Source organism: Chrysemys picta, chromosome 1 (assembly GCF_011386835.1).
Source record: "Chrysemys picta bellii isolate R12L10 chromosome 1, ASM1138683v2, whole genome shotgun sequence".
Classification (NCBI taxonomy): domain Eukaryota; kingdom Metazoa; phylum Chordata; order Testudines; family Emydidae; genus Chrysemys; species Chrysemys picta.
In genome coordinates, this window is record NC_088791.1 from 326,097,809 (window position 1) to 326,125,356 (window position 27,548).

The 27,548-nt window shown below is 46.2% G+C and overlaps 1 protein-coding gene across 2 annotated transcripts in view; it reads left to right on the top strand.

Moving 5' to 3' along the window:
• The window catches only part of MAML2 (mastermind like transcriptional coactivator 2), a 279,760-nt gene extending 272,906 nt beyond the window's left edge, over positions 1–6,854 (top strand). For both annotated transcript variants that reach the window (XM_065581557.1, XM_065581558.1), the window contains exon 6: positions 1,328–6,854. In XM_065581557.1, the coding sequence (XP_065437629.1) occupies positions 1,328–2,307 (980 nt within the window). In that variant the 3' untranslated portion in view covers positions 2,308–6,854. The remainder of the gene's footprint in view (positions 1–1,327) is intronic.
• Positions 6,855–27,548: the final 20,694 nt, after the last annotated feature.

A 27,548-nucleotide genomic window follows, 5' to 3' on the forward strand; every position in this document is an offset into this window, starting at 1 on the left:
TAAAGATAAAAATAGTAACACAAAGAAAGAGCAAACTTTGTCTATTGGAGGAGATATGGAAGCAAGGTCCTGCGCACATCTGACTTGTAACAATCTCATGGGAAGGCACTTGAGTTGGGGGGTGGTAGTACTCGGGGTTGTTAAAGAGCTGGCATGTTCCATCCAAGGAATGGCTTCAGACCAGCAGTAAGTGAAGTGATTCTGTAAATGTATGAAGGCTCCTTTATTTAACCTGGTAACAGAGTCCCAATTCTCCTTTTACGTTAATTCCATCTCTGTGTAATTCCACTGATTTCAGAGGAGCTATTCCTCATTTACACTGGTGCTAATGAGAAGAGAATCAGGCCCCAGGTCGTCTTTGGTACTATTGACAAACTTTACCATATTTCAAATAAACAGTAGGGAAGAAATGAATTGGTAGTGCAGTCAAAGTTGGAGATTAATTAATGAGGTTAGTGACTCAGCACTGATAGTTACTTTGGTTCCAAAAGTATAGTGCAGCCCAGTGGCCTATTGATAGCAGTCTTTGAGACTAGGTGGCCTGGTAGAACCAGGCCGAATTCTCCCAGTCTCTCATACTCCTAGGGCTGCTTCTGCTGTTGAAGTTCAGTCATGTTGATTTGGAATATATAACTGTATTATAAGGCCATGTCTAGGAACCAGACCGAGGGAAGGGGTTGAAAAATGGGTGAAGATAATTAGTTTCTTGCTGATTGTGGCCTGCTGCACAGATTGTGGCCCAGATACAGAGGCACAGGGATGGTGAGTATATATCCCTGTTTTACATATAGAGAAACTCAGAATGGTTAAGTGACTTGACCAAAAAGTCACACACAGGGAATCAGCGGCAGAATGAATAAGAAATCCGAAGTCCTGATCCCTGCTCTGCTGTGCGCTAATCACTTAAGTATACTGCCTCCCATACTTAGTGTTGTATCACTGTGAAAATACAGTAAATTCCTCTCTCCTCAGCAGTGGTTGTCAATTTTATTGCCAAGGACCTTTTTTTGGTGTTTCTAATGTTTGGAAGGAGAAGTATTGCAGACTACTGATACTGCAGTCAAGGACTAGGGATCTGACCCAGCTCCCGCTTAAGTTAATGGAGAGACCACCACTGGCTTCAATGGAAGTTGGATCTGGTCTTTCTTTGGTTCATATGCATTTTGTAGACCTCGCCAACCAGTAACGTTTTCATCAGTCCACCAAGGGCAACATACACCATTTGAGAGCTTATGCTATAGGGAAACTAGATTTTTAACCTACTGTACATTTTAATGAAACAATTATCAATACAGACCTTTGTTTGTGTTTTCTTTTTGTTTTCTAGGTGGTTCTCCGGCAGTGAGTATGAGCTCCAGTCTGTCTTTATCAAATCCTATTTCAACTCATAGCATTTTGTCACAGAATTCTAGCCTTTTGACAACTCCCCATGGAACCAGAATGCCTTCTATTTCAGCAGCCCGGAACATGGGCTGTTACGGAAACATTCCTTGCAATCCACCAAGCTCATACAACGTGACGTCAGGAATGAACCAAGTGCAGCAACACAGAAACCAAAACCAAATCATAACCAGTCAAAATAACCTCATGATGTCTCGCCAGCCAGCCCTGGCACAAGGAAACAACGTAACCGCTTTTGGGACTGGGTCAGCAGTTAACTCTCAGCAAGTGAGAGCAGGTTTAAACCACGGAGCAACAGGTATCCCAGCACAAAGACCATCGAATGTGATGATCGCTTCCAGTGCTGCTGCTCAGAACTGGGCCCCTCAAGAGGCAGCAACAAAGCAGCAGGATGCACTGAAACCTGCAGGAGTTCGTTTCCCAACGAGCACGCCATATCCTAACCAGTCTCTGCAGCGCTCCATAGGCAACCCACAGTTTCCTCAGCATGCTATGGCACCTCCAAACCAATTAACAACAGCAGCGCAAATGAGACCTCCTCTAAACCAAATGAACCAAACAATAAATGGACAACCTGTTGGGTCACTAAGAGGTTTAAGTGTAGGAGCTAACCAGATCAGAGCACAGACTGTGCCTAACTTGAATCACCCAGGAACAAGTATGACACCACCATCATCCCTGCCGTCAACCAGTTTTACATCTACCAACCAAAACTCTAGGGCTTACCAAGGAACTGACCATGGGAATGACTTAGCCTTTGACTTTCTTAACCAGCATGGTGACAATATAGGGCCTGCACTCAACAGTGATTCAGACTTCATAGACTCTTTATTGAAAACAGAGCCTGGTAATGATGACTGGATGAAAGACATCAACCTTGACGAAATCTTGGGGAACCACTCATAAGTGACAATGCCGATGATAAAACATACATGCTCTAAGTACTAAGAGGCAGGATTGACTATAGCTCTCTCTTTAAAGTCCAACAATCTGCTTTATTAATTTACTCTCCAGTGGTTGGGCTGTTTAAGAACCAATGGTTTAAAATAAGGATCCAAGTGGAGAGATTGCTCTGTTTGAAGAGATGGTCTAAGAACAAAATTTGATTCTAAATCTTACCCCAGATGAAAGTATAATGTAGGGTGATAGTTATAGTTGTCAAGCTAAAAACAGATGAGGGGGTTTATGGCCAACGCATTAGAAGTGCACCTGTTGTTCTTATGGGAGCTCTCTGCATTTGGCTTAGGATGTTGTAGAACATGCATTCTGCAAACAGAGGTCCCGAACGGTGTGCAGATCATGAAACTTCATGTCTCAGATGCAAGTGGCCACCTCACTATGGGCTTGACTCCATGCAGTCCGGAGCAAAGAGCTCAGTGCTCTCCACTCTCATTGAGAGTACTCAGTGCCTCCCAAAATCAGGCCCTCTGTACAACTAATTCTTGTATGTTATAAAAATTGTTTACTTCTACATTGTAGAAACTCTCATTTTTCCTTTCGATTGATTTCATTTTAAACCACCTAACTTGTGTAGAAAAGGGCAAGTGGTTCCTTTCAAGGAAGGAGGAAAGCAGTTTGTGTGAGACACACCCCAGAGTGGTCGATAGCTTTTACTCTCTCTCCTGGGATTTGGTTTGTTGTAACAAGGGGAGGCTGTTTCTCCAATAGGTAACAAGTTTGATGTAGTTTCTGGTATAAATATCCCATCAGCCATTCTAAAGTTCAAGGCCCAAATTCTGCTCCTTTGCTTGCACAGATGGTGCCAGTGACTTGAATGGACAGCTTGAGTGAGAGAGAGATGGAAGATTTGGCCCCAAAAGAATACTTCCCCACTCCGTATCTGAGTTCCACATGTACCTAGCTATTTGCTTCATCCTTGCTCAAGCGCTGGGATATATGTGTGTATGGGAAGACTTCCATTTTGATTCAGTCTGACAACATGCAGCGTGACTCCTGTGGAGACTATCCGTAGCTCTCTCATTCACCAGGTCGAGGGAGTCAGAAGAGAGACACGCTTGAGCACTAAAAGTGCTGATGACGGTTTGATAGATACTCACTGTGGGCCAGATTCCGATCCCTTTACTCAGGTTGAGTCGACCCTTGCTCTCTGAGTTGTCCCTCTGAAACCCAGATGTATAGCTATGTATTGAAATAAATGGGACTACTTGCAGAGTGAGATACCCTTCAGCCAGAGTCAAGGTACCAGAATCCGGCCATACAAACTAGTTAATTCACAGCCTGGTTAAAATAATGAGGAGTCAGACTAACATGGCTACCCCTCTGAAACCTGACAGCCTGGTTACTCGCCCAGTCACTCTCCTAGCAGGAGGATGAGGGAAGGGATTCTGCCAGCAAGGTGAGAAAGATGTTGCTTGCGCTGATGTGGTGAGGATCCTTCAAGAGGTTGTCTGAGTCAGATAAGGCTAGGGAATATAGAGCCCATTTGCAGATGCCTGGAGATGACCAGAAACATATTGCTTCAAAAGGTATCACTATACCACCATTACAGGTTTTAATTGATCCATCATTTCTTTGTGGAGAAGTTCCTTCTTGAGGATTCCTGGCATATATACACACAAGAGCAGCAGCTTCAGCGCCCTTGGAGAGGGGACAACATGTTCCCACAATGCACTTGCCCAGCTGTGCTGGCCGGGGCAGGTGGGGTCAGAGCCATGGTCCTATCCTGGCCTCTCCCCCTTTCAGACACCACGAAGGTGAAATGGAGGTGGGTGAGGAGGAAACTTCTCTACACCCTCCCTGCCTTATGTGCTTGTGCAGAGCCTGGCCAGAGTCTTACTCTGAGCAATCAGGTATGACTCCAAGAAGGAGAGCTGCTTTGGGATGGGGGAGAGGGGAAGACATGCATGGCACAAGAGGTGGTGATGTCTGGAGGGATTTATCTCCAAGGAGACTCAGATCAGCAGCCTCTTCACACCTTTAGAAAAGGGGCGTCAGCCTCCCAGTGCAGGGGGCCAGGGCTCTGACTACATTTCTAACCCGCCCAGACACTCCCTTTCTGGAATGCTCAGCACGGCCAGAACCAATAGCCGCTCTCCCCCAACCACACCCCTTGGGCTCAGGGAGCAGGGCTGCCTCCTCTATCCGATCACTAAGGAATGGAAGGGCAGATATTACTTAGCCCAAAAAACAAAACAACTTTTCAGCACAAGTCACGTAACGTCCCACCTTGATTTAGAGAGAAGCGATATGGACATATGGGAGTAGAGCGATACCAGGGGTCTGAGCCTGCGCTGCCTGGCACCTGTAGCAATCAGGAGCAGTTCCATTTCTGTAATGGAGTTACACCAGTTTAAATCAGGTGTAGGATCAAAATCAGCCCACCTCTGTCACCCACACACAGGGTCAATGAGCTGGTCAGCAGCAATGCTAAAGCTCTTGCATGAGTGAGTGATTTCCTGTTCAACAGTGGCTGAGTATGCACTCCTCCTTCCTTGCTCTTATCACAAGCCCTGAGCAAGTGGGCTGGTAACCACCTAACACAGCATATGTACTCACGTGCCTCTGCTGTCCAATAGCAAGGAGCCCCCTACCACAGCCCTGACTCAGGCAAAACTTGCATTTTTTTCCTGAATATTGAAGACCAGATCCTCAGCTGGTGTAAATGAGAACAGCTGAGAATCTGCCCCAAACACTACAAGATTTGGCCCTCAGCCTAATCCAGCATCCGTTGAAGTTAATGGGAATCTTTCCATTGATGGCCAGCATTGGATAAGGCCCTTAATTGAGTCTAAATTCTGTCACAATTGTATTAAACAATGTATATTTTAAATAAATTTAAACTCACATGCGGCAAAGGCCATTTACTGTCCTGTTAAGATATACACGTGACATTTTAAATGTGAGCTTATGAATGACTTTTGTGACCAAAACTTGAAACCAGTCTCAGTTCTTAAGAACCCCGGTCTCTTTAAAACAATCTCTCTTTCTGTAACAATGGCTGCATGCACTAACCACCCTTATATTATATTTTTCACCCTAGACCAGGAGCTCTTTGCAGTATTTGGTTGTAAATATAAAGATTTATCTGTTTTGTAAACTTTTGTAAAAACAAGAAATTAATAATAATATTTTGGTAGGAATAATAAAATCATATTCTTTGGGTTATATTTATATATATGTGAAATAAATATACTATCTACAAAGTTGTATTTTATACAAAAAGTAAATGGTTACCTTTTGTATTCTAATATACAAAGTTTTGTATGGTATGATTGCTTATTTTCATCCTCAGACTTAACCATCGGGTTGTGGGGGAGGACAGAATGGGACCTTTGGGATCTTTCCATTGATTTCCATTGATTTCAAGTGGCTTTGGATCAAGCCTTTAAAAATACTTCAGATACATTCAAATCTGAAGCTCTCCTGAAACCTCAATATGAAAACATTCCAGGTTTCAACACTTTTTTTATTGTAGCTTTTGAGTTTTTTTATATGTAACTGTCATGTCCTTGTTGCATGTATGTCTGCTTTATACTTTCTCATATTATAAAACAGTATTTCTCTATACAAACTGAAAGGAAAAATTGCTGTACATAAATGTTTGTGTTTTATGCATTTTTACATGTGGCTGTATATACCTCCTAGTACTATGCAGTGACACTTATTCGACTCCATTTATTTTTCACCTAAACATTAATAGTATGTTTTTTTCAATAGCTATCAAAATTCCACCAAGTAAATCAATCAAAATGTTCTGGATGTCTCTTTCCTTAATGTGAATTTCATCATTAATGTCTATTTATTCAGATATTCATTTGTTTCATTAAATTACAGGAATATTTTGATAAAATGCATCCTACAAATTCTGTTTGCTAAGACTGACCATTTGAGAGGAAGATTTGATTTTTCTACAGGTTGAGGCAATATCTTCATTATTATAAATACATTAAACTTTACTGTAGTAATTATCACAACATTTTAAAACCTGGGTCACACTTTATATGAAGGCTCCATTCATAAATAGCTTATAAGGCACTTATTATTAAGAGTTACTAAATGATTAATAGATTTTTTTAGTAAAGGGTAAATTTATTGTTACAGAACTTAGCTGGTCAATCATTTGCTTATGACCGTATATAATATCTTCCACTGGTGTGCTTATAACCATTTGTAAACACATACAACTCATGTTTATAACATACTTGTAGCATGTATTAATAATTTACTAATCCTTTATAAGCCTTTTATAAATGGAACCTTAATAAAAAGGTGTGACAAAAATCTGCATGTTTTGCGCTATTGGAATATGATTTGACATTTACATGAGTCAGAAATATCAGAGTACTAGAATATTTTAAATGGAACTAACATTTTTTCTCTTGAGTCTAAATTGTGTCTGTTAAGCAGTGATTCCCTTCTAGTTTGATTTAAATTCAGTATCCATGTATCATTACATGTTATCGTAATCTCAAAGAATTTCAACATGTACAAGATTATTTTGTATTGTGTGTGATTTCACATGGTTTAAAATATTAATCGTATCCTGGCTATTTTTAGAAGTTCCACAAGTTCTGTGGAATTGATTTCTTGGCAATGACAAAATTTTCATGCACTTCAGCTACTGTTTTAGTCTCTTGGTGGGCTATGAATTAGTTCCCATAAAATCAAGGCTAGTGGGCACCTGTTCTAAGGGGAAATGTTCAATGCCAGTTTCAGCAGAAGGATTTCTTGTGCCATTTCAGATTTAGGGATTAGTTAAGGCTTTCTGCCTCTTACCCACTACACTGCTGCCCAACATACCAGGCCTGTGGGTCAAGACACACAGGGTGAGTTTATCCACTTATACGCAAGGGCCAACACAAAGCATATTAACTTCTTGAGTCCCATTTACGGCCTCTACATGGGGTAAGTGGGACCGAAGTAGTTCATAAGTCTTGTCTCAGCACTGCCAAATGTCACGCACCTTGCACAGTACTCATGCATTTTCCTACCCTCCTACAGAGCAACTGTGATTGCATACACAGCCACGGAAAAGCACTATATTCAAGGGACATGATACTGGCCCTTTAAGGGCCCGAGGTGGGAGAGTAGCAGCTCATATTGCCCAGAAAGGAGCAGGCCAAGGAGTGAGAGCTGCCCCCAGCTAGTGAAGGCCCCCCTGACTGCTTCAGCCCAAATCCTCCGACTCCCCTTCTCAGCCCTGCACCCCCACCACACTATTCCAGCCATTCTGACCCGACCCCCATGTCCCTGCCCCCAAACTCACCCCCACCCCCCAGCTCCAGTCACATGAGCTTCCATGCTTCTGCCTGCCCAATCCTCCAGCCCCCACACTGCTCCAGATACCTTGACCCCCATATTATTATTCCTGACCTTCCCCGCTCCTCCCACATTTTTGCACCACTCCCCTCTACTCCAGTTACTCAGTTGTGGGTTGCTGCCCCCCCAAAATTGCTCCTGCCCCCGCTGCCTTAAAATTGCTACTGCTCTAATGTCCATCCCCTCCTAAGTCTAGGGGGATGGCCCAGTGGCCTTTCCATTCTCCCCTCTGGTGTGGTCTGGGAGTGATCGGCTGCTCCAGCCTCATTCTATAAGGGATTGCCCCTGGGGCTCGCTGCCCCCCAGTCCGTCGGGGAACACATCCCCTTGTGCTGGCTGTGCTAATCAGCTCCTGCACTTAGCTGGCTTGGGGAAGCCCTCTCCCTGCACCCACCCCAATAGGATGGCCAACTCTCAGCCCCCTGCACATAGAGTTGGGAATCCCTGTCCCCCACCTCTGTCCATTGGGAGGGGCCCAGCCCTTCCTGCCCCCTCCACCCCCTACTGCTATTGAGCCCTCACCATCACCACCACTGCCCCAGGGACAGACCTGTTGGCACAGGGAGGCTTTGCTTCCCCAATGGCTGTGCAGCCGGCTACAGAGTTCAAGGCATTCTTGCCCCAAGAGATCAGTCCCACCTCCACAGCCTCAAGCACCGTCTCCTCCGCTTGCAACCTTGTTCCACTCCAGAGCTGGCTTTCCAGCAGCTGCTCCATCTGGCCAGGGGGAAGTGACGATGGTAACACATTCCCAGTATTCCTGAAGTCTGGCCCAGGGCTCCCTGGTTGGCCCCCAGCAGACACAGCGGCAGCAGCATCAGGATGCACAGATGTTGGGGACACTCATTGACTTTTGGGGAGAGGGGTCGGTAGCTGCAATTGACTTTGTGGAGGGTGGGGGAGACTATGCAGCTACTTGTGACACATCTGGCTAATGCAAAACCATCACCCGCTAGGCCCAGCCCCAGCTGTGAGAGAAGGTGGGCGGGAGAAGGGGTCTCAGGAACAGCCTGGTCCCTGGCTAGCGGGACAGTGACCTTCTGGGGGAGTAGAGTGACCAGATGTCCTGATTTTATAGGGACAGTCCCAATATTTGGGGCTGTGTCTTATATAGGTGCCTATGGCCCTCCACCGCCTATCCCGACTTTTCACACTTACTGTCTGGTCACCCTGTGGGGGAGATTGGTGATCTTTTATTCCTTGCAAGTAAAATCACTCATGGAGCTCCACAAAGGGCTGACCTTCATCCATGCAGCTGATTTGACTCGCAAGAACTGCTACTATTCCAGCACTTTAAAGAATGCCACCCTATCCCACTGTAATACTGACGCTACAGGGAAAAGCAACAAAGGGGGGAAAACTAGGATACTGTCAAAATAAAAGTCATATATGTTCTTAGCTTCCGTCCCTGTGTTACAAATAACATTGTGGATAATTAAAACTGAATGACTTTTAAAATTCTCAATTGCTTTACACTGTTTATGCAGTTTGTTTCCTTTTTTGTGTGTTTTGCTCAGTTCAAGCAATGAAACTACAGGTCTGTTTCAGTTTTGTTTCTAGTCAGTTTCATTTCCTGGGTCCCAGGCACTGCCATAAAGCTGTTGTTTCTAGGATCACAATTCTGAAAAGGGAATGTTTAAATCCCCCAATTTCTTTCTTCTTTGCATTTTTAAGAGTCTCATGAAAATAGTGTCATGTGCAGTGTAAAACCATCATCTTTAAAAAAAAAAAAAAGAAGAACCTGAATGTTTGGTGTAAGCCAAGTTGCTAGAGTCCCTATGATGCCAGCTCAATCAGACTCATAAACTTAAAGGCCAGAAGGGACCATCATGATCATCTAGTTTGACCTGTGAAGCCCAGGCCACATAACCTCATTCACTCGCTCATCCTGTAATCGGACCATAACCTGTGGCTCAGTTACTGAAGTCCTCAAATCTTGATTTAAAGACTTCAAGTTACAGAGAATTTACTATTTACTCTAGTTCAAATCGGCTAGTGACTCATTCCCCACACTGCAGAGGAAGGCAAAAAAAACCCCAGGGTCTCTACCAGTCTGTTCTGTGGGGTAAATTCCTTCCCAACCCCAAATAGGGTGATCAGTTAGGGTATGTCTACACTACAAAATTAGGTCAAATTTATTTAAGTTGACATTTAACCTCCGATTTTACAAAGTCGATGCTGCACGTCCCCACTATGCACATTCCGTCAGCAGAGCGCATCCTCACTACCATGGCTAGCATCGACTCACGGAACGATGCAGTGTGGGCAGCTATCCCACAGTTCCTGCTGCCGATTGGAATTCTAGGTTAGGATTCCAATGTGACAAAAACATTTTTGCGGCTTGTTTTGGGTACATGTCAACAGCCTTCCATGATGCACTTGCCTCCTCCCTTCCTCCATCCCTGAAAGCAATGCAGACAATCGTTTTCATGCCTAAGCCTGGGTTACCCATGCAGATGCTATAGCACGGCAAGCATGGACCCCACTCAGCTGTACATTGTTGTTGTGAGCGTCGGAAATAGCTGTGCTGGAAGGCATGGAATGGAGCAATTTGCACATGCTGGCGGCGGCAGCTGGGCTTGTTGACACAGTGGAACGCCACTTCTGGGCCCGGGAAACAAGCACAGACTGTTGGGACCGCATAGTTATGCAGGTATGGGATGAGGAGCAGTGGCTGCATAACTTTCGAATGTGTAAGGCCACTTTCATGGTACTTTGCGAATTGCTTTCTCCAGCCCTGAAGTGCAGAAATACCAAAATGAAACCTGCTTTGACAGTTGAGAAGCAAGTGGTGATAGTCCTGTGGAAGCTTGCAACACCAGATTACTACCAGTCAGTCGGGAAACAGTTTGGAGTGGGTAAATCTACCGTTGGGGCTGCTGTGATCCAAGTAGCCAGGGTAATCAATCACTTCTGCTAAGAAGGGTAGTGACTCTGGGAAACATGCAGTATATAGTGGATGGCTTTGCCACGATGGGGTTCCCTAACTGTGGTGGGGCGATAGACGGAACGCACATCCCTATCTTGGCACCAGACCACCTTGCCAAAGAGTACATAAACTGCAAGGGGTACTTCTCAATGGTGTTGCAAGCACTAGTGGATCACAAGGGCCATTTCACTGACATCAACATGGGATGGTCAGGAAAGGTACATGATTCGTGCATCTTTAGGAACTCCGGTCTCTTCAGAAAGCTGCAAGAAGGAACTTTCTTCCCAGACCAGAAAATTACTGTTGGTGACATTAAAATGCCAATAGTTATCCTTGGATACCCAGCCTACCCCTTGCTCCCGTGGCTCATGAAGCCGTACACAGACAGTCTGAAGAGCAGTAAGGAGCAGTTCAAACATAGGCTAAGCAAGTGCAGAATGGTGGTAGAATGTGTCTTTGGACGTTTAAAGGGGCGCTGGCACAGTTTACTCACTAGGTTAGACCTCAGTGAAACCAATATTCCCATTGTTGTTGCTGCTTGCTGTGTGCTCCATGATATCTGTGAAAGTAAGGGGGAAAAGTTTCTGGCGGGGTGGGGCCTTGAGTGAGATCACCTGGCTGCCAATTATGAGCAGCCAGACACCAGGGTAATAAGAAGAGCATATCGAGGTGCACTGCATCTCCAAGAGGCTTTGAAAGTCAGTTTAATGAATGACCCAACACTGATGTGACAGTTCTGTGTGTTGTTCCTTACCAAGCTGCCCCCTTTTTTGCATGTACTGCCCTGTAAACTAAACCCCCACCAATCACAGTGTGCACAATGAATAAAGAGCCTCTTGTCCTCAATCCATGCATTTTTATTATGCTAGCAAAAACTGAACAGAGACAGCAATGAATAGCAAAATAACCCGTGCCTAAGGGCCTGATAACACAAGGGGGAGGTGCAAGCACATGTAGCTTATTACAATTGCATTGTCTAGCAGTCAAAGCTGTGGGAATGAGAGCCTTCTGCTCCATGAACCATCCCCTGAAGCTGAGTTCAAGGGATAACAGAGCTTCCCCTTCTCCCCTCCCCCGCATTCGAGGACATCTGGGGGAGGAGGATATGGAACTTGGTGAGGAGGGCAGCTGGTTCCAGGGCTGGCCTTACCATGAGGCGAACTGAGGCGGCCGCTTTAGATGCCAGACTGTGGGGAGGTGCCACTAGGACCCAGAGTGTAGAAAATCATGTCTGCTGCTGGCGGATATGTATTCTCTCTGCTCTAGATGCACAGAGATGGTGGAGTGCTGTGCTGGAGGAAGGAGGGCACAAGAGACATAACAGGCAGGCAGGAGAAAAACTGATAGGGAATAACAGAAAGCAGCAGGAGCTGCAGGGAGAGAGAGGAGAAGGAGCCTCTTATGTACCTCTCTGGCACCCCCAGGAGCCTGGACTGATTAACACCAGCTTCTCAGGGAGCTTCCCATTTCCTGCTGCTTCCCTGAACCCACTTCAGGAGAACAGGCAGTCAACTGAAGTAGTAGGAGCCAGTTAGGCCCTTAAGATGCTGATATCTTCCCTCACTCAGGCCCTGCTACCAGCCTGCTTATTTGTCCCCTTGAATTGAGTGTTGAGAGCGACTATAGGTTGTACAGAACAGCAGTCATGAGTGAAAGAAGAAAACGCCCCTCTGGGGCAGCATTCAGAAAAAGAAAGAAAGCAAAGGAAGCTTTTCTATCTAAGCAGGAAGGAGCTCTCCTGAGATACATAGACACAAATGTTCACGGTGAGCCTTCCGGCCCCAGTGAGGATGTGAGTGGTGAGGAGATGCCTGATCTTCCAGTTAGTCAGAGTGCAGGTGACCTGGCAGCTACTGCAGCATCCATATCTCCATCTCAAATGGATGTAACCGTGCACATTCCTGAAGAAAAGTGTAGATCAGAGAAGAGGGTGGTGGAGGCGCAAGAAACAGCTGCTGATGAGTTGAGTTCCTTAAGTCTAGATGATCCAGGACTGTGGACCCACTTGAGCAGTAGCCTGAGGGACTTCCTTGTACTGCATGGGCCACAGCAAGTGAAAAACTTCATGTTCCTCCAAGACAATGAAAATAGAAGTTTCCATCCAACACATTACTGGCGTGAAATCCCCAATCGGGACAAAGTGGAGAGGCCATGGCTTATGTACTCAGAAACCCAGAATGCTGCATACTGTTTCTGTTGCAAACTCTTCCAGTCTAATGTTCCAGCCACTTTGGATTCTACAGGAACAAAGGACTAGAAAAATCTGGCTAGAAATCTGGCATCAAGGGCAGTTTAGGTTGGACATTGAGAAAACCTTCCTAACTGTCAGGGTGTTTAAGCACTGGAATAAATTGCATAGGGAGGTGGTAGAATCTCCATCATTGGAGATTTTTAAGAGCAGGTTGGACAAACACCTCTCAGGTATGGTCTAGATAATACTTAGTCCTGCCATGAGTGCAGGGGACTGGGCTAGATGACCTCTCGTCTGGTCCAGTCCTACATGGCTATGATCCTTCTGTTTGCTTAGTTTAGCATTTAGTGATGACTGAGAGTATGCAATAAAGAAGTGAAACCTACCTGTCCCTACCAAAAGCAAGACACTACATAGCCCTGTGTTCAGGTGGAAGATTAGTTCCAGAATTGCTACTTTACATTGTTTCCCAAGCATTCAACAGGTTATGCCTCCTCCCATCATATTATTAGAGCCTTTTATCACCAGAGCCAAGATTTTAAGAAAAGGGGAATCTAAAGTTAGGCGTCTAAGTCCATGCAGTTCAAAAGGGCACCATGTGGCCCCGAGTTATAACCTCAATATTTGGGTAGCAAAATATTCACCCTTCCTGTAATGAGACATTCTAGAGCAGACCTTGAGAAAAGCAAGGGCGATATGTCAAATAGTTTATGCTGTCCTTGCAAATATTAGCCCAAATGCCCCATTTGTGGGGTGGAACCTTAAAAAGAGGCTAACAGAGGGAGTTTGACTGGGATCTGTCCAAGAGGAGGTACGCTAAGTGCTGCATTGGGGGGCTGTGTTGGTGAGTATCTGAGTGTCTGTTGTGAGGACAGTTTGTCAGTTTGACCATGTGCTTGATTGTTTGAAAAGTGTGAATTGGGAGTGCTTAGTTCCAGGTAGACCTTGAGTGGGCCTGACTGTTATAAAAAGGCAGTCAGCTGCGAACCAGCTAAGCGGCGAACAGAGGGAGTTTGACTGGGAGTTCGCCTGGGTAGAGCCCACTGAGGCTTTCATCTTGCAGGCTTCTCTGAGTAGTTACTGCAACAGCTGAGGAAGCTCTTAGAAGGAAGGTAATATGGATGGTGAGCAATCAGCTGTTGTGACCTGCACAGGATGTGCCATGTTTGTCTTTCTTCCACAGGACAGAAGTGACTTTGTCTGTACAAAGTGCAAGCTGGTATCCATATTGGAAGAGAAGGTTCAAGGTCTGGAGAAACAAGTATCGACCCTGCATTGCATAAGAGAAAATGAAGATTTCCTGGACAGACGTCAGGATATACTTCTACGGGCACAACATAATCAGAGCAGGCTGTGCAGCGGGGACAGAAGGACAGTGAAGAAATTTGGCAGCATGTGACCGCCAGAAGAAGAAAGAGGAGCATCCGTGTACCAGCAATGCAGATACAGGTGAGCAACCGTTTTCATGTTCTCTCCACAGTACTAATGCGGAGAGTGGACTAGCTGATACATCTGAGGGAAGGGAGCAGAAGGAGACTCTACTGATTGGAAGGCATGAGATGCACTGTACTAGGGATGGGGGTTCCACGATCACCGCTCTCAAGAGAAGGAGGTGGATGGTGGTGGTCAGGGACTCCCTCCTCAGGGGGACTGAGTCATTTATCTGCCGTCCCGACCAGGAAAACCGAGAAGTCTGCTGTTTGCCAGGAGCTAGGATTCATGATGTGATGGAGGGACTGCCGAGACTCATCAAGCCCTCGGATCACTACCCCTTCCTGCTTCTCCACGTGGGCACCAATGATACTGCCAAGAATGACCTTGGATCACTGCAGACTACGTGGCTCTGGGGAAAAGGATAAAGGAGTTTGAGGTGCAAGTGGTGTTCTCATCCATCCTCCCAATGGAAGGAAAAGGCCCGGGTAGAGACTGTCGAATCATGGGAGTCAACAAATGGCTACGCAGGTGGCGTCGGAGAGAAGACTTTGGATTCTTTGACCATGGGATGGTATTCCAAGAAGGAGGAGTGCTAGGCGGAGACGGGCTCCACTTAACAAAGAGAGGGAAGAGTATCTTTGCAAGCAGGCTGGGTAACCTAGTGAGGAGGGCTTTAAACTAGGTTCACCGGGGGAAGGAGACCAAAGCCCTCAGGTAAGTGGGGAAGTGGGATGCTGGGAGGAAGCATGAGCAGGAGAGCACAAGAGGGGAGGATTCCTGCCTCATATTGAGAAAGCAGGATGATCAGTGAGTTATCTTAAGTGCCAATACACAAATGCAAGAAGCCTGGGAAACAAGCAGGGAGAACTTGAAGTTCTGGCACAGTCAAGGAATTATAATGTGATAGGAATAACAGAGACTTGGTGGGATAACTCACATGACTGGACTACTGTCATGGATGGATATAAACTGTTCAGGATGGACAGGCAGGGCAAAAAAGGTGGGGGAGTTGCATGGTATGTAAGAGAGGAGTATGACTGCTCAGAGCTCTGGTATGAAACTTCAGAAAAACCTGAGACTCTGGATTAAGTTTAGAATTGTAAGCAACAAGGGTGATGTCATGGTGGGAGTCTGCTATAGACCACCATACCAGGGGGATAAGGTGGACGAGGCTTTCTTCCAGAAAGCAACTGAAGTTACTAGATCACAGACCCTGGTTCTCATGGAAGACTTCTATCACCCTGGTATCTGCTGGGAGAGCACTACAGCAGTGCACAGACAATCCAGGAAGTTTTTGGAAAGTGTAGCGGAAAATTTCCTGGTACAATTAGGGGCAGAGCTCTTCTTCACCTGCTGCTCACAAACAGGGAAGACTCAGTAGGGGAAGCACAAGTGGATGGGAACCTGGGAGGCAGTGACCATGAGATGGTCGAGTTCAGGATCCTGACACAAGGAAGAAAGGAGAGCAGCAGAATACGGACCCTGGACTTCAGAAAAGCAGACTTTGACTCCTTCAGGGAACTGATGGGCAGGATCACCTGGGAGAATAACATGAGGGGGAAAGGAGTCCAGGAGAGCTGGCTGTATTTTAAAGAATCCTTATTGAGGTTGCAGGAACATCCCGATGTGTAGAAAGAATAGTAAATATGGCAGGCGACCAGCTTGGCTTAACAGTGAAATCCTTGCTGATCTTAAACACAAAAAAGAAGCTTATAAGAAGTGGAAGATTGGACAAATGACCAGGGAGGAGTATAAAAATATTGCTCAGGCATGCAGGAGTGAAATCAGGAAGGCCAAATCACACTTGGGGTTGCAGCTAGTAAGAGATGTTAAGAGTAACAAGAAGGGTTTCTTCAGGTATGTTAGCAACAAGAAGAAAGTCAAGGAAAGTGTGGGCCCCTTACTGAATGAGGGAGGCAACCTAGTGACCGAGGATGTGGAAAAAGCTAATGTACTCAATGCTTTTTTTGCCTCTGTCTTCACGAACAAGGTCATCTCCCAGACTACTGCACTGGGCAGCACAGCATGGGGAGGAGGTGACCAGCCATCTGTGGAGAAATAAGTGGTTCAGGACTATTTAGAAAAGCTGGACGAGCACAAGTCTATGGGGCCGGATGCACTGCATCCGAGGGTGCTAAAGGAGTCGGTGGATGTGATTGCAGAGCCATTGGCCATTATCTTTGAAAACTCATGGCGATTGGGGGAGGTCCCGGATGACTGGAAAAAGGCTAATGTAGTGCCCATCTTTAAAAAAGGGAAGAAGGAGGATCCGGGGAACTACAGGCCAGTCAGCCTCACCTCAGTCCCTGGAGAAATCATGGAGCTGGTCCTCAAGGAATCAATTCTGAAGCATTTAGAGGAGAGGAAAGTGATCAGGAATAGTCAGCATGGATTCACTAAGGGTAATTCATGCCTGACTAACCTAATTGCCTTCTATGATGAGCTAACTGGCTCTGTGGATGAGGGGAAAGCAGTGGACATGTTATTCCTTGACTTTAGCAAAACTTTTGATATGATCTCCCACAGTATTCTTGCCAGCAAGTTAAAGAAGTATGGGCTGGATGAATGGACTATAAGGTGGACAGAAAACTGGCTAGATCATCGGGTTCAACGGGTAGTGATCAATGGCTCCATATCTAGTTGGCAGCCGGTATCAAGCGGAGTGCCCCAAGGGTCGGTCCTGGGGCCAGTTTTGTTCAATATCTTCATTAATGATCTGGAGGATGGCATGGACTGCACCCTCAGAAAGTTTGCAGATGGCACTAAACTGAGAGGAGTGGTAGATACGCGGGAGGGTAGGGATAAGATACAGAGGAACCTAGACAAATTAGAGGATTGGGCCAAAAGAAATCTGATGAGGTTCAACAAGGACAAGTGCAGAGTCCTGCACTTAGGACGGAAGAATCCCATGCACTGCTTCGGATTAGGGACCAAATGGCTAGGCAGCAGTTCTGCGGAAAAGGTGAGAAGCTGGATATGAGTCAACAGTGTGCCCTTTTTGCCAAGAAGGCTAACGGCATTTTGGGCTGTATAAGTAGGAGCATTGTCAGCAGATCGAGGGATGTAATTGTTCCCCTCTATTCGACATTGGTGAGGCCTCATCTGAAGTACTGTGTCCAGTTTTGGGCCCCACACTACAAGAAGGATGTGGAAAAAACATCCAGCAGAGGGCAACAAAAATGATTAGGGGGCTGGGGGACATGACTTATGAGGAGAGAGTGAGGGAACTGGGATTGTTTAGTCTGCAGAAGAGAAGAATGGGGTGGGATTTGATAGCTGCTTTCAACTACATGAAAGGGGGTTCCAAAGAGGATGTATCTAGACTGTTCTCAGTGGTAGCAGATGACAGAACAAGGAGTAATGGTCTCAAGTTGCAGTGGGGGAGGTTTAGGTTGGATATTAGGAAAACCTTTTTCACTAGGAGAGTGATGAAGCACTGGAATGGGTTACCTAGGGAGGTGGTGGAATCTCCTTCCTTAGAGGTTTTTAAGGTCAGGCTTGACAAAGCCCTGGCTCGGATGATTTAGTTGGGGATTGGTCCTGCTTTGAGCAGGGGGTTGGACTAGATGACCTCCTGAGGTCCCTTCCAACCCTGTTGTATTCTATGATTCTATGATTCTAAAAGCAGAATTGGGCCCTAGCTACATCCTCTCTGGTGTTTACAACTTTTGTTTAGCAAAAATTAATATTTCAGTGTCACAGTTTTGGAGAAAAGACGGAGCAAATAGATTCAGATTGAATCATAGAATCATTGGTGCAAGATGGTTTTGTAATTTATGAACCAATGTATAATAAGGAAGTCTTAAAACATTTTCCTTTGTTCATTGATGTCATAGTTTGAATGCAATCGTTCTACTTCCAAACTACAAAAATACTGCTGGAGTCATGAGCGCATTCGGTCCAGGTTGTTCTGCTGCTGCCTTAGTTCTCTTCTTTATATACATATAAGATTAACATAAGAAAACTACTATTCATACCTTCGTGAAAAAGAGTTTTTTATTCGAAGTTTCCCCTTTGTGTTAAAGTGACCAAGGCACATTGGTTAATCATTGGTATGATCAGGAGGTCTGAGGGATGCCTAAATCCAGTCCTGAGCATGTCTAAATTGATGTCTTTGTTCATTTCACAAAACCAAACAAGAGTAGTTTGTGTGAGGATTAGATATCTGCAATTCAATCCAGATGACTGCTTTATTATGTAAAAAAAACCCACTCCACGCCTCCCAGAAAGATAGTCACCGCGGAAAGAAGTATTACAGGCTTCTGTTCAGATCTGATGAAGCTGCAAACCTAAAAGAAGAGTTAGAGGAAGACATACAGCTTCTAAAGAGCCAGGCTTAAAAGTGTGTGAGTGCAATGTGCTTTTGTGGATATTTAAAAGATTAGTGAAGAATTAACTATTTGGCTTTCTTCGCTGTTCAATGCAACTTCAAAGCTGTTGGATGATAGTAAAATAACTATTTTCCTTTTTAAATCCAGGATCTGGAAAGATTGAACCATTTTTAAAAAAAGACTCTTGGAAAATGCATACATGATCTGCAGATCGACACATGGATGTGTCAGACATTCCTTTTTGTATGTATTTAAAAAATCTCCATCATTTTATCTGAGCATGTGGGCTGGCAATGTACAACACTAATGAACAAACCCCACCATGGACAAAAAGCCAGCTCAAAGCTTCCCTCTGGAAAAGGTCAAGGAACACAGCAGTCTCCAAAAGAAACCTGAGTGGCTTTGTTGCTACTTTCTCAATAATCTTTTCTAAACAGGATGGCTAGAATCAGAACATTCTGATAGTGAGATTGTCAGCTCTATCTTGAGTGAAGGCCTAACCAAAGGCCGCTTGAGCAAAGATAGTACCTTGGCCCACAAAGGAAAGAGTTGACAATCTCCGAAACACGGAGCCCCATACCTCTCAACAGATTTAACCAGCCCAGATAGCTGAGGGTCCAATTTGCAGGTCAGAAACGGTAGTTCTCCCAGCATATCTACAGCTTTAGCCTTTAACAAGCCAGACTGGTGGAATCTAAATCAGAAAAGACATTGGGTGAGCATCCATGCTGTACCTCTAAGGTGGCTTTTAAGACACCTTTGTGCCCTCTCAATCTTACGCTGCTCTGCAGAACTTAGACTAGCCCTGAGTCCTGGTCTAAGTTATGGCAGACTTCGTCCTGAGTCCCAGTCCCAGAGCTGCAGAGATTCCAGGCAGTGCCATATATATATATATATATATATACAGCTGTTTGGCGCCGCAAGCTTGGGAGGGAAAGAAGCAGAGCGGGGCGGCATGCTCAGGGGAGGAGGCGGAGCAGAGGTGAGCTGGGGCGGGAAGCAGTTCCCCTGCGTGCCGCCTCCCCCCTTACTTGCTGCAGGCGGTCCTCCCCGCGCCCCCCTGCCCCAGCTCCCTCCGTCTAAATGCCGAAGACAACCGGGGCGGCTGAAGATCTGGCCGCCGCTGAAGGACCCGAAATGCCGCCCCCGAAATGCTAGCACCCTAGGTGACCGCCTAGGTCGCCTAATGGGTTGCACCGGCCCTGAGTGCCTATATTAACGAAACATATGAGAGCACATCTTCATATTTCCTTTCCTTCATTTTTCTAAACCAGAATAAATGTAGATCTTAGGTGGGCGCTGACAGTGACCTCTGCATTTGGGTGGCCTAGCTCTTTCCATTGCAAAGTATTCTTGTGACCTTTTCTGAGAGAAGCCTTCACATCTCCAGTGTTTGCAGCAGACCTTTGATACTGGGCAGGGGAAGTCTGCTCAGGCTAGAGAAATACCTTTTCTTTGTCCAGTGAAAAGCCATTCAGCTTTGGGTGAGTGTTTAACTCATCTTCATCGTTTCCCTTCTCTCACTTCCAGTGTGCAAGAAACGTTTGGCCACATGCCCAGTTCATTGACGATTCCAAGGCTGGGTTCATGCTGCTCCCACAGTGCACTGAGAATGTGTGTGAGCTGCCCCAAGCACCTGTAGCATGAGGGGGTGGAGACAGCAAGCTAGCCTTCCCTCCAGAATCCCTCCCCATCACATGGAGCAGGAGTGCCCACAATGCCTGCAAGTGGCCAGAAGGACGGCTGGAGGAGAGGAACAGCAAGCGGCCAGGACAACTGGAGGAGAGGCGCAGCAAGCGGCCAGCAGGGCGGCTGGCGGAGAGGGCCAGAGCAGAGCACTGCAAAGAGGCATGGAGCAATCGGCTGGCAGAGAGAGGTGGCGAGCGAGTGCCCAAGCAGTGGAGTGAGTAAGGCTTCCCTCCCCCACCTCCCCTCACTCCTCCCAGGCGGAAGGTGAACTCTGCAGATGCACCTCTGAACTCTGGGTCTGAGGTGACCAAGGACAGCAAATGTGAGTGGGTTGCAGAGACGGGATGGGCACCTTAAAGGGACTTTTGGGTTGCTAGACTTAAGAACCTGAGGGGGGAAGGACTCTGTCCAACTTACTTTGGGATGGCTCCTTGGCTTATGGTTTTTGTTTATGAACCCTGTTTGCAGTGTTTTCCAAAATTAATGCCGAGTTACTTCCCTCCTTTTATTAAAAGTTTCTTTTTTATACTAAAACTCTGCTTGCAAGTGGGGAAGTATTGCCTCTCAGAGGTGCCCAGCGGTGGTGTGTAATTTTCCCAGGTTACTGGGTGGGGGCTCAAGCCGGTTCTGTGTTATATCGATGGAAAGGAACCCCTAGATTTTGAACCTGGCCTTGATTGCTGCTGGCTTCACCTGGCAGAAGGGTTACAAATGTTTTTACCTTAGTCCTTTAGAAAAACGTAGGAAATCACACACAAAAACTATGCTGAAAGAATGTGATTTAGGTTGCAAAGTCAAGCACTCGAAAGTTAAGCAATGCCAGCTTTACAGCTGCATGGGTGACCTTAATTCAGCCCCCTTGTGGGTATGCATCATGATCTAGCCTTTAATTACATGATCACGTATTATATTTTCCACAGAACCCCAGCCTCATTCGAAGCCCAGGTTGGATGCACAAAGGGGGCTGAATGACAGTTCTGTGGGCAGCCATAAATCTGGTATTTCTTAACTTTCAAATGCTTGACTTTGCAACCTAAATCACATTATTTTACCATAGTTTTGTATGTACAATGTATTATTTGACTGTGCACATAAAACACTTGGGGGTGCTACATAAACAGCCATAATAAGACTCCAAGAAGATGACTCAGTGAGGATAGACTGGGACCATGTACATATTATGCCTGCAAAGGAGCATGCATAATTCCTCCATGCTAACTGGTGGCCTCGCAGACAGCTGTAGAGCAGAAATTTTATGTGCTTCTTCCCAGTGCAGTTGCACACCCACTGGCCAGAGTGTGTTAGGAGTCATGACAGCTAGCACTGCCTCATCATGCCCCCGTATGCCCTTTTTGGGGTAGTCTATGCTGCTAGAAGCACTGGCCAACTTCCTCATCTAGGTGCCTCAAGTTCACATGGCCATTTGACAGAAAGCTTAATTTCTTTCAGTATTCTAAGTTTGGCAAAACACCATCAAACAAATCAGTCCTTCTAGAGTCTAGAGCAGGGGTCGGCAACGTTTGACACACGGCTCGCTAGGGTAAGCACCCTGGTGGGCTGGGCCAGTTTATTTACCTGCTGACGCGGCAGGTTCGGCCGATCGCGGCCCCCACTGGCCGCGGTTTGCCGTCCTGGGCCAATGGGGGCAGCGGGAAGCCATGGCCAGCACATCCCTCGGCCTGCGCCACTTCCCGCCGCCCCCATTGGCCCAGGACGGCGAACCGCAGTGAGTGGGGGCCACGATTGGCCGAACCTGCCGCGTCAGCAGGTAAATAAACTGGCCCAGCCCGCCAGGGTGCTTACCCTAGCGAGCCGCGTGCCAAACGTTGCCGACCCCTGGTCTAGAGTGTTTGCACCTGCTCTTAAGTTTGTACCTCCTCATCCCGTTAATAACGAAATCTGCACACCTTATTGATTCTAAAACAAGTCAGGCAGCTTTGCAAGAACTGGTACAGTGAACCTGAAATCGTTCTGGCAAACGAAGGAGCAAAATGCATCCATTCCTACTTTATTCCTACATCCATCCTCCCCCGGGGGAGAGGATGAGAAAACAAACAACACGTGACAGATGAGTAGTTGCTTAATGCACTACTGGAAGGTGCTCAGGTACTATGTTGATGAAGTTTTAAGAACCTATATAGAATAGAATATTTGTTTTGTGTGTCCTATCTCTGTCTCTCCAGTTTTAAAATCACTTTCTGCAATTAACATCACCGTATGGTTTTGCTTCATGTGAATGTCATTTCCCTCAGAGGGACATGAACATAAGTGAAACAGAATTTATGCATGTTAATTATTTCAGTTGCAGTAGCACTTACATGCACCAGTTGTGGATCAGAGCCCCACTGTGCTAAGCACTATACACACATATAATAAGAAGACAGTCCCTGTCCCAAAGAGTCTGTGATCTATATATACATTTTGGCTATTTATTTCTTTGAAAAATCAGCGTTTAGTTCTAGACTGTAAGATTCACTCTAAGGCCCCAGTTCCGTGACTCAGAAGCATACTGAATAATAACACTCACGTGGACTTCAGAGGAACTGTTCAATGTAAGGGTGGCAGAATGAGGGCCCAGCTTTTTAGGGATTCACCCATTCCTAATAATTGAGAATGGTACCTAGAATTTTCTTGCTCAAGCTTCTCACAAGCTCTCTGACTACTCTAAAAGTGGTCCTGCTGCAAAGGAACTGACAACACACTTCTAACAATGGTGGTTTAATTTTAATGGGCACATAACTGTGAAACCATGCGCAGAATTTCAGTGGGATGTAATGACTATGGACCAGAGCCTACCGGCCTGGCTCATGTGAGAAATCCTTACACGAGCACTGTGACGGGTTGGAGAACAGAAACCCCCTTGGGAACTGCCAACTGATGTGCCAAGACTACTTCTGCCCCTGCTTTCCCTGCCAGCTTGGGACTCCAGCATCCTGTCTTGTTGAGCCAGAGACGCCAGTCTGCTCCAACACAGACCCAGGTTCTGAATTATGTGCCCCAAAGCTGCAGACTTAACTGAAAGCCACTTAAGAAGTGTTCCTGTCTTTAACACTCATGCTCAACTCCCATTGGGGTCCAAACCCCAAATAAATCCATTTTACCCTGTATAAAGCTTATACAGGGTAAACTCATAAATTGTTTGCCCTCTACATAGAGAGATATGCACATTAATGCATACTCTGGATTAATTAATAAGTAAAAAGTGATTTTATTAAATGCAGAAAGTAGGATTTAAGTGGTTCCAAGTAATAGCAGACAGAACAAAGTGAATTACCAAGCAAAATAAAATAGAACACGTAAGTCTATGTCTATGAAAACTGAATAGAGATAAAACCTCACCAGTTCCAGTAAGCTTCCTTTTACAGACTAGTCTCCTTCTAGTCTGGGTCCAGCAATCACTCACACCCCCTGTAGTTACTGTCCTTTGTTCCAGTTTCTTTCAGGTAACCTTGGGGGTGGAGAGGCTATCTCTTTAGCCAGCTGAAGACAAAATGGAGGGGTCTCCCACAGGCTTAAATAGACTTTCTCTTGTGGGTGGAGACCCCCTCCTCTCTCCTATACAAAGTCCAGCTCCAAGATGGAGTTTTGGAGTCACGTGGGCAAGTCACATGTCCATGCATGACTCAGTTTTTACAAGCAGCAGCCATTGCTTACCTGCTACCTTGAACATCCTCATGTAGACTTCTTTTGTGGATTGGAGCCTTCCAAGATTCATTGTCCCTTAAGTGCTTAATTTGGGTACTTAATTTGCACATTTCTTTCTCAAGAAGCTGACCAAATACTTTACAAAAGCTATTTAAAAATCAAGACAGTACACAGCCAATATTCATAACTTTGAATACAAAAATGATACATGCATACAAATAGGATTAATAGATTCAGTAGATCATAACCTTTACAGAGTTATGTTACATGGCATATGTAGCATAAAACATATTCCAGTTATGTCATATATACAGTCATAAAAATATTTCCATAAAGCCTTATGAGGGGCACTGTCACAAGCACAATTTGCTAGATCAGGCTCTATAGCTGGGGACTATCATGAAGATGGCCAAGTTGCGTTCTGAGCCCTGAGAAGGCCGAAGAGCTGCAGTGAAGTATTTAATCCTTCAGGAGGAACGGTGCTGTATTTTTATTCAAAGCAATACTAAAAGTTGATCTTCTAGTGGGTTGAAATTACATCTTTCAGCAGCATATTACGGTGGTTCTTCCACCTAGGGGCCTGAAGAGGAAATACAAGCTATAGTACCAGTTTCACAGCTCAGAAGGTGCTAAGTCTGCAGAGAACCACGGCATGTGTGTGCAGGGGGTTAGAACAGTTAGGGAATTAGGACACCCTCCTCCCAAGCAAGTAAGCCTTGCACAGCCCAGGGCAGCTGGCAGCAAGCAGAATATCCTGCCTGCCAGAAATGTAATGTAAGCCGCTCACTGTAGGGTTACACTCAGAGTAGTGGTGCATAGTCCTCCGCAGGATCAGCCCCATGGCGAATGCAAAAATCCAAATCTGTAACTGCTGTCATGGGTATGTATTTATTTATTAATCTGTGTAGCATCTGGATGCTGCAATTACAAAGATGACAACATAAGCTACACACATCATGCAAAATAAATAAGGTGCTAAACATAGGTGTAGTTTGACTTCTATATTTGGGCAAGCAGGGGCCAGTACTCTCAGTGCATCTTTCCACTCGTCTCCTGACCCGACCCTTCAGCGCAGCTCCAGGGCACACAGCCCTGTCCACTGGTCCTGGCCACTGGCTCTACCTGACAGAACCTGTGCAGGGTGTGACGGGTTAGATCACAGAAACCCCCTTGGGAGCTGCCAACTGATGTGCCAAGACTACCTCTGCTCCTGCTTTCCTGCCCTGTCAGCTTAGGACTTCAGTGCCCTGCCTGGTTTGAGCCAGACTCGCTGGCCTGCTGCAAACCCACCCCAGGTCTGAACCACGTCCCCTAACAGCTGTAGGCCTGACTGAAAGCAGCTTACAGAAGTGTTCTTATCTTTAATACTCAGATGCCCAACTCCCAGTGGGGTCTAAACCGAAATAAATCCGTTTTACCCTGTATAACGCTTATACAGATGTAAACTCATAAATTGTTCACCCTCTATAACACTGATAGAGAGATATGCACAGCTGTTTGTCCCCTCCCCCCCCAGGTATTAATACATACTCTCGGTTAATTAATAAGTAAAAAGTAATTTGATTAAATACAGAAAGTAGGATTTAAGTGATTCCAAGTAGTAAGAGACAGAACTAAGTGAATTACCAAGTAAAATGAAATGAAACACACAAATCTAAGTCTAATACAGTAATACAAGCGAGTACAGATAAAAACCTCACCAGTAAGCTTCCTTTTACAGACTAGTCTCCTTCTAGTCTGGGTCCAGCAATCACTCACCTCCCCATGGTTATCGTTCTTTGTTCCAGTTTCTTTCAGATATCCTTGGAGTGGAGAAGCTCTCTCTTTAGCCAGCTGAAGACAAAATGGAGGGGTCTCCCACGGGCTTAAATAGACTTTCTCTTGTGGGTGGAGACCCCCTCCTCTCTCCTATGCAAAGTCCAGCTCCACAATGGAGTTCTGGAGTCACCTGGGCAAGTCACATGTCCATGCATGATTCACAGTTTTTACAGGCAGAAGGCATTGCCCACATGGTATCTTGAATGTCTCCAGGAAGACTTCTTATGTGGATTGGAGCATTCCAAGATGCATTGTTCCTTAAATATCAGAGGGGTAGCCATGCTCACCCACGAAAGCTTATGCTCCAATACGTCTGTTAGTCTATAAGGTGCCACAGGACTCTTTGTTGCTTTTATTGTTCCTTAAGTGCTTCTTGATTGGGCACTTAACTTTGTGAAGTCCTTTCTCCAGGAACTGACCAAATGCTCTACTAAGGTTATTTAGAAATCAAGCCAGTACACGGGTAATATTCATAACTTTGAATACAAAAATGAGACATGCATACAAATAGGATTAATAGATTCAGTAGATCATAACCTTACATAGATATGTTACATGGCATATGTAGCACAGAACAGATTCCAGTTATGCCATATATATTCATAAGCATATTTCCATAAAGCCTTATGGGGGGCGCCATCACACAGGGAAAGCAGACATGGCCACGCTCAAGGGCTAGAGTCAGCAGGGGGCCCCGTCCAGCTGGGGGTCAGTACTCATGGGTGTGTCTTTCCACTCCCCTCCTGACCCTGACCTGTCAATGCTGTGGCCTGAGGGCAGATGCTACCCCTCATCCCCATAGGCAGTGGACCCCACTGATGCCCAGCACCCCTTCCCTTGCAGAGCCAGGAGCAAAAGCTCTGACCTCACCCCCCAAATAGAGCCAAAGCTCCAGAACCCCCCCTTACCATAAGCAAGCTCCAGCTGGCCTCTGTCCCCCGGGGGCTCTTGTCGGGGGGAGGGCAGCTGAGGTCCCTTGGTGTTGCCCATCACACACATTCCTTTCGTCCCTGGGACTGGGTCTGCTGCAGCAGGCAAGGAGAGATTAGGAGGGGTGGGGGAGCAGAGAAAGGAGACAGAGCCTGTTACCCTAATCAGAGAAGAGGTTCAGCCCCAGAGAACTGGGGTAGAGGGTTGAGGGGGTGACACAGAGACCAGTTTGGTCCAAGATGGAGGACACTGATGACAGATGGCTCATGGGGGGGTGGAGGAGGTGGGGTGGGCTGTGGTATATGAACAGTTAAGGGTGTTTCGGAAGGGGTGGGGCAGCCACATTGTGGGGGGAGTGATGGGAGGTGTGGAGTGGAGGAACCCCAAGTTTGGGACAGGGGAACCCTGGGTTTGTCAGGGGAGTGCCCAGTTGGCAAAACGGGTATGCCCGGCTGCCAGCAACAGGCTGAAGATGCTCCCGCTGGCAGCTTCATGCTCCATCCTGACAAGGGATGACTGGCTGGGGAGTGCACCGTGCGCAGCCTGCAATGGAGGGAGGGGTGGCTCCTAGCATGGACAGCGGAGATGGGAGGGGGGAAGGGGACAGGTCAGTGCCCTGGAGAGAGGGGTCCCTCGACCCCCCCACTGCAAAAGCGCACACCCACACCCTGCCGCTGGCAACTGAGATGGAGGTGACAGCTCAGTGCACGGGGGACAGGGAGTGTCCCCGATACTCTCCACTGCAAAATAGCAACTCCCCTCTCTCGCTGCCTGCAAGCCAGATGCTGAGGAAGGGAGGAGGAAACCTTCCAGATGCACCTTTGCTGCTCCCCTGGCCCCAGCTTACCCCCCCCCGAAAAATCCTTCTTTTCCAGATCACCCCCCACCCAAAACTCCTCCC